Below are 12,192 nucleotides of genomic sequence, written 5' to 3' on the forward strand. Positions count from 1 at the left end.
GGGTGTATTTGAAATAGAAATTGGTATAATTCATTACAGAAATTTTAAGAAATTGAGAGATTTTCAGAGACTATTAGGCTATATCCTAAAAAAAAAAAAGGAAAGAAAAGGAAAGGAAAGAACCTTCTAAAACATTCAGTCATGTTTTCATGCTTTACTGAATCACTGAAGACTAAGTATTCCCCAAATAAAAAAATTAACAATCAGTATTCTCTCAAGAGTTCTATAACGTGCACTTCCTGAAAAGCTGGGGTTTGGAAGGAGGAGGGTCAGAAAGCCTGAGTGTCTAACTTTGTTGAAATCGAACTTTAAAGTCAGGTATTTGAGAGGTTAATAACTATCAAAATTAGAAATTCTTTTCCATCAAAAATCTTTTGCTGTGATGAGCTTTTATGTAACAATACACATGACCAAATAAATTATTCTCCACACTTCCTTGTTATTTACCTTTTCATTAATATATTGTCATGAATTTCAGTACCTCCAATACATGCAGGTGTATGACTCTGTCCTAAAAAATATAGCAATTATGAAGTAAATATGAGTGGCAATAAGTCATTGAAAGCATCTGTCCATTATCTTCATCATTATGATCCTTAAAAATTGCAGTGGGGAATCCTTATTTAATGTATAAAAATAACACCTAATAGCTGGGAAATGTTTTAAGTTCCTTTCAGTTGCAGGTTACAAGATAATCATGTGGGAACATGCCTCAGGATTTCCATGTGTTCAGGGTTGACAAAATGAAATGTCTCCTTTAATTCTTTTGGCAGTTGAAGAAAAGTGATTGAAACCTTTTGTTGTACAACCTTCAAGATTAAGTGATCACATCTGTTGAGTAGTTTTTGAAGGATGTAGTATAGATTTGGGTAATTAGCTAGAAGCTCTTTTTTTCCATTAGCTTGTAGGCAGAGTACTGTCTCCAAAGTTTATTATCAGACTTAAGAGTTGCAAATGATGTTATCAAAGTTCAAGCCACATGATTACACATACTTGTAACATTTTCAAATACTCCCCGTGCAGTTTCCTTGCTGTCTAAAATAATCAAGCAGATAATGGATTTCACATTTCACAGTAATGGAAAACTGTCAGGAACATTTTGAGGTATTAATGACTGTGGGCATAATATGGCCTTTAACTGTTTTCATCTGAAGGAGAAACATGTAGCTTTTGCCGTGAGCAGTTGCATCTTTTGAATGAATTGCAAACAATACCAGTTAATTTGCTGATGTGCTGATGTGGTTTATATGAATGTCTATACATAATGGATTTCTTTTGTTGGTTCTGCAGAAGTCCAAAACTTCTCTGGGCAACCTGTTCCAGTGCTTCACCATCCTCATAGTGAAGAATTTCTTCCTTATATCTAATCTAAATCTACCCTCTTTCAATTTAAAGCCATTACCCCTTGTCCTATCACTACATGCCCTTATAAAAAGTCCCTCTCCAGCTTTCTTGTAGGCCCCCTTCAGGTACTGGAAGGCTGCTAGAAGGTCTCCCCAAAGCCTTCTCTTCTCTAGGCTGAACAACCCCAACTCTCTCAGCCTGTCTTCATAGGACAGATGCTCCAGCCCTCTGATCATCTTCGTGGCCCTCTTGATGGAGCGTGGACCCGCTCCAACAGGTCCGTGTCCTTCTTATGTTGGAGGCCCCAGAGCTGAACACAGTACTCCAGGTGGGGTCTCACCAGAGCAGAGTAGAGGGGCAGAATCCCCTCCCTCGACCTGCTGGCCGCGCTTCTTTTGATGCAGCCCAGGATATGACTGGCCTTCTGGGCTGCGAGCGCACATTGCTGGCTCATGTCCAGCTTTTCATCCACCAGTACCCCCAAGTCCTTCTCGGCAGGGCTGCTCTCAATCCCTTCATCCCCCAGCCTGGATTGATACTGGGGGTTACCCCGACCCAGGTGCAGGACCTTGCACTTGGCCTTGTTAAACCTCGTGAGGTTCACATGGGCCCACTTCTCCAGCTTGTCCAGGTCCCTCTGGATGGCATCCTGTCCCTCTGGCGTGTTGACCACACCACTCAGCTGGGTGTCATCTGCAAACTTGCTGAGTGTGCACTCAATCCCACTGTCCATGTTGCCGACAAAGATGTTAAATGGTGCTGGTCCCGATACCGACCCCTGAGGAATGCCACTTGTCACTGGTGTCCACTTGGACATCGAGCCATTGACCGTAATTCTTTGAGTGTGACCATACAGCCAATTCCTTACCCACCAAGTGGTCCATCCGTCAAATCCATGTCTCTCCAATTTAGAGACAAGGATGTCTTGCGAGTCAGTGTCAAATGCTTTGCACAAGTCTAGGTAGATGACGTCATTTGCTCTTCCCTTATCCACCAACGCTGTAACCCTGTCATAGAAGGCCACCATAAATCTTTTCTTTTCTTTTTATTTTGTCTTTTGGGTGGAATGCTACTACTAAAGTAATTGTCACAGTCATGATTCATGGTGGGCTATGATTCAACCAACAACAAATAAATATCAGCATATCTGGCTCCATATCAGACCATGTTCATTGTGTTTACTCTCTATTGTTTGTGTATTGAACAAACAGTCTTTAGGCATTATGCCTTCCACAGGCAGTATTTATCCTTCCATGCCAAATAACTGCACATGCAAGAAATACCTAGCTGCACTTTTTTAGGTAGACTTGGTTTGCTCCACATACATATTTCAAATATATTATTTGCACTGTAATGCTCGAGACCGTAACAATTCTTACGCTTCTTAGGCTTTAGGGGCACTGTGTATGTGTAAATTATTCCTGTTTGAAGCTAGACACAGAATTTGATTTACATAAAATTGATCTTTCATTTTCTCAGTCTTCAGTAACGGTAGTTCAGCTTCAGAGAGTCAGATGAGGAGGAGTGAGTCCAGAAAAATACTTGTTTCACTTTTCTGCCTCATTCTGACCAGGTTCTTCAGGCATCCTGAGATCACAGTCAGCATCTGATCCACTACTGAGGGAACTTTCCCCTCGCTTTGAAACTCCCAGACTTTGCCTGAGATTAAAGAGAATTTGGTTTTCTCAAGTCCTTATTCTGTAATTTCCTCGGCACCTCCAAAGACACCAGGAAAGAAATTCATATGTCAAAGCTGAAGTCCATGTACAGGTCTCAGAGCACCTGTTTCGTAACACAAACCAGTTTTAACAAAGAACAAGCATTTCCTGATTGCATAGCTATTGTAAACTTTCCAGACACTTCCAGTCTTGCTTACCCTTTCCTCAGCTGTGTGCAAAGTGCAAAAATACTGTGTTTCAACAAGAAATGTCTCAAGCATCCCTGACTTGCTTCATAGGTGCAATTCAAGGTGTTTGAACTTTTGGAGTTGTATTTTGTTAAAAAGCTTAGGTTCGTGTAGGCTGAATTCTTCAAGGTTCTTTAGTGTTTCTCTATAAAATTCTATTCGATTGTTTTGGATGTCCCCTTCTTCATACAAGAAATAAAATAAAGAGCGTCATTAATGATAAACAGTGAGCAGTCAACCTAGAAGGGAATACACAAAACTAACCAAGAGGAAAATGTATGCACGCATGTTTAGCTGAACATTGCCTGAACCAGAGCTTTTCCTTGGGCATCTCTGTCCTCTTGGGATTCAGACCGTGAGGTGCTTTCAGGAAAGATCACAAGACGGAAGAAGATGGTCTTGTCCTCCACAGCATTGTCGTTCGACTTCTTTTCAGAAAAGGTGGAACCTGGATTCTAGACCCCCCTCAAATGCGTACATGTATGTGTCTGTGTGTGCACATGTACGTGTGTGTGTGCATGGGCGAGCGTGGCAGGGGGTGGCAGGGTGGCAGCTCCTAGTTTGTGGGAGAAGGTTCTGTTCACCTCCCTGCTCCTGGGGACGGCGGATAGTCTCCATCCCTTTTGCTGAAGACATGAAGGGACTCGCAACAAAGATTTTTTTTTTCAATTGTGTAAGAAGGAGCCGTACTGTGTGACCACTGTATACGGGAAAATGGAAACCATTCTTTCATACCTCTGTGGGTAAAGTAGGCCTGCAATCCAGCAGGCACCAGTTTGTTCCTGAAGGTCAGTACATAATATGAAGTTTCTTAAGTGTTAATAATGGGTCATTCTTTTTGTTCTTTTTTTCAGTATCAGTTGGTAGCATCATCTGTTAATGATGTACATTAAATGCTTATAAAACTATGAAGGGATAATTTCTAAACAGTGATTTGTGTGACTCAGACATTGATGACAAACAAGATGTTTTACATACTTTATTAGTAATGAAAATATTCCTCAAAGACATGACTCCACTTACAACTTGTGTAGCTCCATCAAGAAGGAAATAAAGCTCCTCTCTTTCCTCTTACTTGTTGAATAGATTGAATATCTACACACTAAGTAGGAAATTAAAATTACGTCACCTGAAGTAGTAACATCCTCTTAAATACTGCTTTATGTTCTTGTCGAGTAGAAGAAACAAAATAGAAGACTTAAGAATAGCCTTGAAAAGAACTTTAAGGAATAGAAGCATGTAGAATTTGTAAAAAAGCTAGACAAATAATACTTTAGATACCCTGTCCTTGAATTATAAAATACAGTAGTGCTACATTCAAAGCATGTATTAGAATAACTCATTAAAAAGTGTACTCTGCATCTTGCACATCAGTTTTTCTGTTTTCATTGCTGCATTAAGTTCAAGGCACAGTTTTTATGGTTTTGGGTTTTTTATAAAGAAAATGATACAAAAATACACTACTAGTAAGGCAAATATTAAAAATAGGATTAAATCCAGTATACTCAAATATCCATTATCAGGTATCTTCTGGGCATAGACCAGAAATTAGTACAACATTGTCCACTCCAATTTCTCCAGTTTTGCCCTTCCCACGTTCTGATTCAAAAGTGACCTGCCATAAGAAAAGAGATGTATTAACAGTGAAAATGTAGTTTATCCAACCATTTAGCAACTCTTAATGTTAATTAGTTATAATGCTATATCTGCGGAATGTTTTATCACAATACAGGACTTAATGACTTAAATCCTTACAGTTTTTAGAGTTTCCGTGTATTATCTGAACTAGACTGATAATCCTCTGCACAGATTTACAATACCAAATGGATTCCTTTAATAAGATTACTTATTTTCATTGTACAAAGAAAATGCAAATTGAATGAAATCCTATTACAATAATGTAGTTTTTTCACAGTATGTGATGTTAGTGCACTCCTTTTCTTGAAGACATTACAACTGTTCATTTTCGATCTATTTGGATCCTTAGTTTTGGGGTGTATATATTATATATATTTACTCTCTCTCTATATATAGTATGTGTCTATATAGTATAGTATGTATGCTATAGAGAGAGAGTAGGTTCATTTTTATGAATGGGATGTCTGGGTTTTTATTTTATAGTCTGATTCTCATTTATGTAAGGGACTTTCTACATCATTCCAGCAGTACAAAGAACCTTGAGAAGAGCTTGCATTTCATTTATACTCACAGTATTCAATTATACAGTAGAAGCCTTTACACAGCACTGAAAATGCTCAGTCACATAAATGAAAACCAGGCCCTAGCATTTCAAGGAGAAACTTGTCGAAGCCCTAATTGAGGCAGTTTTCTGTGCGCAGTGTTCCCTGTTGGCTAGTATGTCCTGCTGCTAGGGTGATTGCCCGCCCTTGATTATACATGGTGCCTCCTTTTGCACTAATTATCTGGTTTAGTGTGGTTTGAGAGCATCCTCTTCTATGAAACAGATAATTTTCATTTTTCCAGGAATATATGTATGCTTCTGTTGCATAAGATACTAAACAGAGATTTTCATTGTTTGTGTTAATTCATGATCTGATGCAGTTTTTACAAAATGACAGGATTACTGGCATCAATGTTCTAACCAACTGGGGTAATTCAGTTCTGAAATTACAACCAGATAATAACTTTTCTGCCTCCTAAAATCTGTGCTCCTGTTTCCCATTTCAGATAAGCCTTTCAATTGCCAGTAAGCAACGCCTGTAAAACCGTTGGTGGAACACTTGAGGATTAGGAAATTAAGGTGTTGATTATGGTATTTGGCTTATAAATTGTGTTATACTTACGCTGTTAGTTGTTTCAGCCCCCTGAAATATCTCTATTTTTCCGGTTCTCCACCTTTCATCTTTTCCTTTGTTCTGCTCCCAGACAGGAGCAGGTTTTTTGTTTGCCAGGAACACCCGAAGTTTCCCCACTCTCTCTCCAGCAAGCCGATAACTGAAAATCAAGCAGTAGCTGCTCTTCGGTCTGAGATCAGTGAGGAGAAGTTTTAGACGCCCCATATCCTTCTTGTGCCCCACAAAAGCTGGAACTGCCATGTAGTACCCATCGCCTTGTAACAAAAAAAAAGGAAAACACATCTTTAATGGACTTGTGTTATTTATTAGCAAATTGAATACATATTTGCTAAGAAAATATGTGGAAGCTCTGTTACTTGAATAATTTAAAATCAGACTGGAGAAAAGCAGCAGGGAGTGTACTTTGCAAGGAATAAGCTTGCACTGTCGGAAGTCAGATCAGTTTACAGAGGAGATGAGTTCATATTTCACTGGCAATTACAGTCATTCTTCCTTGCACTCTCTTCCAAAGGCAAAACCATCTCAGTTTTTCAAATGCAACAGACTGAAACATGCTGCTGTGCCTCTGTGGTCAGACAATTTCCAGTACTTGAGGTAGCGCTCTCCACTGCCCTCTGCAGTGATGACAAACTCATAAAGGAACCGATAGCTTATTCCCCAAATCCTGGAGGACCAATGAAATGACGGAGACACACAAAGTGATAAAGGGATAAACCCTCTGGGCCCATAAATAAAGTAATTATCAGCAGATGTAGGTTCGGGGAGATGGGGTAAGGTCTTCCTGGAAGTGACATCACAGAGAAGGGACCTGGGGAAAAGGAAATATATGGAGCAGGAGAGGAAGGATTAGTGAAGAAAGACTGGGATGGAAAGACTGTGAGGGAAGAGGGAGAGAATGTGTGTGTAGGAACTGGAGCAAGTGGCCTGCAGGATCTGCAGGATCCACCAGTCCCTACTGCAGCAACTTCTGCAACATTTCCTGTGTCACAGGGGAAGAGACATCCTTTCAAACAAGTTTCTTCAGCCACACCTTTTTATATACACCAGTACAGCAATCACACATTGCAGTCGTGGAGCTCTTTCTCAGGTTTTAGCAGGCCTGCAGTTGGTACCCAGTCAGGTATCGGTTGTTCTTGAATAGCGCCCTGCCCTTGGCTCATTCTGAGGAATGCCGTCACTAGCTTGTCTTGCAAAGTTTGAGATTTCTGAGCAGTTATCGCAGTGCTGTCTAAGCCATGTGAGTGACCACATTGCCACATCCATCTAAATGGCAGATGTGTGGTTAAATGCCCTACCAGTCTTGGAGACACACAACGCGTAACTAATAAGGTTTCCATTGCCTTGTACCTTGCAATTCTGAACAGTTATATTCTAATCATTTTTCTCATCTTTTGATTCACTTGTGCTGAAATATGTTGCGGATTACCAGTTGCCACTGGATATTTCAAAGAAACAATTGCCACTCCCAGGATTCTCTGCCTCCTTTCTTCTTTTATAAAGATAACCCACTGATAGGAAAGCTAACTCTTGATTCTGTTTTCCCCTCCGTCCCCCTTTTTTTGGAGGGGGCGAGCCATCAAATCAAAGCATAGCTAGAGGACAGATATTTAAATACCTCTATCTCGATCAGCAGGATTCCAGTCAAAGTCATCATCAGCATCTTGTTTCCAGTCGCAGACCCCTCGACTGAAGCTGCAATCAACTGAAAAAAAAAATTGGCAATGGAGACTCAGAGATAAGAGGAGCACTATATCATAAGTACGGATAAAAATAATTTGCTCTTTATTCACCCAGTTATGAATGGATAGGTCATTCTAAAATTATCTACAATCTGAGTTCAGATAGTGTTGACCTAGATTAAATCGCAAAAAAGCAAAACATTAGAATTTGTGTAGTAATTCTTTCTTTAACTCACAGGAAAATCTGTTGTGTCTTTTTACTGCCAATCTCCTATCTGCACATGAGTTTATATGCTGTGACTTCTGTATACTGAGTGCCTGCTGATCGCCAGGTATAGTTGGAGGTGTTAGTTTTGAACTCTAGCATCATAAATGGTTTGGGATCTGCCAACTTTAGAGCTTTCCTCTCTCCATTTGTTACACTGCTGGAGTTGTAATCCGCTGCGATGCTCAAGCTCCAGTTCTATCCATTGAAAGAGAGAAGCTGGCCTCCCATGAGAGGAATCCTTTACATCAGGACTTGATACTCGTACTACATGGAGCTGGGAATAGCCCAAATCAGTTGACCTTTACAGCACACTGAAAAAGGGTGTCATCCAGAGCACACCACAGCCTTCGTGACTGTGCAGATGAAAAGCATTACATACACAAAGAAACAAACACTGTGCAATGCAAGCATGACAGATCAGATTAAGAACAATACGTCAGCCATCTGAATTTCCTCAGAAAGAAGCATCCTTCTTGTTCTTTTCATGTATTTTATCATGAGACAGAGAAGTGCAGTACATGGCATTTAGAGAGCTTTACTGTATAAACCCGTTGTTTCTGAGACTACTGCTTTCTGAATTGGAAAAAACCCACCATCTTACCCTTAATGTCAGCCAGCACATCTGCCTGTTTTGTTTTGTTTTGTTTTCTTTAAGATTTGGAAGCATTTGTGGGTTGTTTTTGGGTGAAACCCACCTTGTCCTAAAAACAATCATCTCAGCTACAGCCAATCCCAGCATTTCAGCCCCTGCCCACTTGGCTGGTAACTCCCCAGGAGGAGGATGCTGCCCTGTAAATGCATCAACTCAATACGATCTCTCAGTCCTCCCCTTTGGATTCTGCTTTTTTCCATGGCTCTCATAAGCAGGTCCTTATAGTCAGCTTCATGATTCTGTCCATCACAGGGAAACTCTCTCCCACCGGGAGAGAGGGGGAGAGTGCCCTTTGATCTGCCTTTATGCTCTGCTTTGACCAGAGCTACACTGCAGTCTGTTATAGTTCCCACCAGGCAGTGGAGTTTTCTGTTTGAAAGTCTGTGAAGCAGTTTCCTAAGGCATGGCAGAAGCTTAAGCTGTGTACATAAATTGACAGGTCTTGGACCTTGTATGCTCCCCTGACTGATTTTACAACGATTTTTTAATGTGAGAAAGAACAGGTAGTATCATCTTACTCTGATATCCACAGGACTTACTGATGAATTGGGAACTATCGTAAATTCATAGCCAGGCTATATAAGATTCAGGGTAAATATTTATTCAGTCTTGTTCAGGGGAAACTCCTATTGACTTCTGACAGAGGACCAGGAGAAAAACCAAGAGAATATGGCTGAAGGACATTGGCATATTGTTGCATGCTATGCAACACTCTTCTAACATGGTTTCATTTTATAGATGGTAGAAATGACTTTATTTTTTCATGACTATGAAATAAATCAAGTGAAATTCAATTGCAAGTCAAGTTTCAATGTGGGGGAACTTTCTATACATGGCTTATGAACAGTTGAAGTATGTTTTGAAAAGGACACAAAACCAGCTTCTCACATTGGAACTGGCAGAATGGTTTGGCCAGATACTGTCTCTAACACACTCACCAAACCTTTGTTTTACATTAAAGGCTTTTAAACTGGTTCTGACTTGGCTAATATAGGTTGTCATGAAAACACACAATACACAGGAAAATAAATACTGTAGAATAAAAAGAACCTACCTTCTTGCTCTGGTCTCGACACTGGAGCTTTCCTCTGTGCCAGGAGAGGGCCGAAGGCAGCTGCTTCTTTCACCTTGGGAACTAGGGAAAACAACTTGTCAAGTGCCGAGTCATCACAGGAACAGAAAATGGAACTTTATTCCTTTATACCAGTTGCCATCATTTATTTAAATAACTCAGTGTATGTGTTTTCCACTCCACCACCAAACTCACATTCCTAACCCCAGTTAGATACTAACTCTGAATTTTAAAACTTTGTTTAAATTGCTGTTTTCCACAGCACTGTGCCTTCTAAGCTGTGGGAAATGGAGCTACAAGATTCACAAGGTCATAAAACGTTAAACATGATCTTTCTTTGGCGTGGTGATCTGCTTTCTTGCTACAAAACTTCCACTAATGATCAAAGTACCTGAACTCTACCAGACAGCGAAGACAACGACTCAACGGCTTGGCAGCACTTTGCCAACAGCAGCCTTTAAAAATAGGTAATGTCAGAGACTTTGTAAAAGCCATAAACGTTGGGGGATCAAAGGCCCACAGCTCTGTATTCAGGTAAGTGATAGCTGGTGCTGCTGTAACAGAAGCCCCAGGAAATTTTTTTTCTGAAGCCATACTCTTTGCTGGGGTACATGTTCTCCTGCAAACCTGATCAGCTCTGCTGTCTGTTGGGAAGGAAGGGTTCAACGACTGCCCTACCTCTTCCTCACCCTCCCTGCAACAGCTGGCAAGCACAGCCTGATGTTTTGATAACCAGTCCTGGTGGAAACCCCCCAAAAAGTTCTTTTGTAAAAATTGGTTGACGTGTCTTGTGCCAAACCGAAAGAGTTGGTACAGGAGCACAGTCAATGAATGTTAGGTGCATTCTCTAAGATACTGGCCTAAAGGAGGTAGTTACTCAGGAAGCGTTATTTTTCAGCAGCAGCCTCAGAGACCAAGGCAAAACCTCTCCTATCTGATGAGCTACAAAGATATAGAAGCTTGCAAACTCTTACTTACTCTAAGTAATACTCTAAAATACTCTAGGCATTTTTAAAGTTCTGTGATTAAGCTTCTTTTGTATTATTTTAAGTGATTAACAGAGAAGTGCACTCACTAAAAAAAATGATAGTCTCAACTTCTTTGTGCAGAGCCTGTGTAAGTAACTAATCACACATGAGATAAGGGTAAGATCTGCTTTCACTGGCAGAGCATTCTATCCTTTGCAAACACATATGCAGATTATACCTATGATATATACATACACACCTATGAAAACAGGAGGAGCTTAAATGTGCCATTTTAGAGGAGGAGTGAGGGAGGATCCTTGGATTACTGCTTACAGAAGGTGTTAGTGGAAAGCCTGACAGACTGAAGTTCACTTTTCAGCCACACCATGTGGGCAGCAGCGCTAAGAAAAGCTCGGATTTCCTCAACAGTGCCAGATGATAGGAGCTATGGAAATGGAAATTACTTTTCCCTACGCAGCATTGTATCCTGCATGCTATTAGAAAGTCGCAAATGCCAAATATTTTAAAAGTCATTACTTTCACATGCACGCACATTTGTTCAGAAGGGAGTTTGTTCCCGTGGGTTCCACTGAGCTAGGGTTTTCCATCGAAATACTCCAACATACTCACAGTCGTAAACACATACTCAATTTTAAGAATATACTTACAAGCCACTGCAATCCAGAGCCTCCTAGCACCATAAAGACTATGCCATCTACTTAACCTTTCTTCTCCCTCAAAACTGTCAAAAATTGCTCTGTGTGTACACCAGAGAAAACACACACTAATGAAGAGGCCCTGGAGGCACTTCCAGAGGTGCTGAATTGAGCCAAGGAAGGAGACTCATGCAATCTTACGAGCTTTCTGATGAATTGCCAGGAGCATGTCCTCTCTTGTTGCCCTTGTAGCCTTTCCCTCATCCAGACCATTGCTTAAATTATCTGGATAATATTTTTACTTAAGGAAAGGATTAATATATCTTTCTCCAAATTAATATGTGTCTACATATACACATTTAGGAACCGGCACATAGAGATTAGGTGTTAAGTTTACTGTCATGCCATAAACTTGGCCTTGTACTTAGTGAAAGAGACTCAGACTGTGAAAACCCTTGCCAAAATGAAGAGAGCTATTAAAATATGATCAGTTCTGGAAAGAGTGGAGTGATTTAACAGAAGACAACAGCTGCCAGAATGATTTATTTATTGAATTATTGAATTACACTTGAATTCACTTGAGGGATATACATGCAGGTGTTGCTGTGTGCTGCAGATGCTTAAAGTGAAGAACTGTCATACCCATAAAAAGAGCCAAATTTTGTATCCAAATCTATTTTTGTTTTCAGTGTCAGGCATTACACTCAGGTTCTCCACTGACTGGAAGATATCACCTGCGTATTATGAGAAACTGCAAGCTTCAGCTTACAGAAAGGTTTCCAAGAAACCTTACTTCTTGGAATGTGCCTACATTTTACATCAGACCATCAC

At 40.3% G+C, this 12,192-nt stretch overlaps 1 protein-coding gene across 1 annotated transcript in view; it reads right to left on the minus strand.

Annotated features, from left to right (window-relative positions):
- Window positions 1-4,769: 4,769 nt before the first annotated feature.
- The window catches only part of EGFL6 (EGF like domain multiple 6), a 47,111-nt gene continuing 39,688 nt past the window's right edge, over window positions 4,770-12,192 (minus strand). Inside the window, exons 9-12 of the mRNA XM_076328894.1 lie at window positions 9,720-9,800; window positions 7,682-7,768; window positions 6,055-6,320; window positions 4,770-4,865 (exon numbers count right to left, since the gene is read on the minus strand). Of these exons, the coding sequence (XP_076185009.1) occupies window positions 4,770-4,865; window positions 6,055-6,320; window positions 7,682-7,768; window positions 9,720-9,800 (530 nt within the window). The remainder of the gene's footprint in view (window positions 4,866-6,054; window positions 6,321-7,681; window positions 7,769-9,719; window positions 9,801-12,192) is intronic.

The sequence above is a fragment of the Aptenodytes patagonicus genome, chromosome 1 (assembly GCF_965638725.1).
Source record: "Aptenodytes patagonicus chromosome 1, bAptPat1.pri.cur, whole genome shotgun sequence".
NCBI lineage: Eukaryota > Metazoa > Chordata > Aves > Sphenisciformes > Spheniscidae > Aptenodytes > Aptenodytes patagonicus.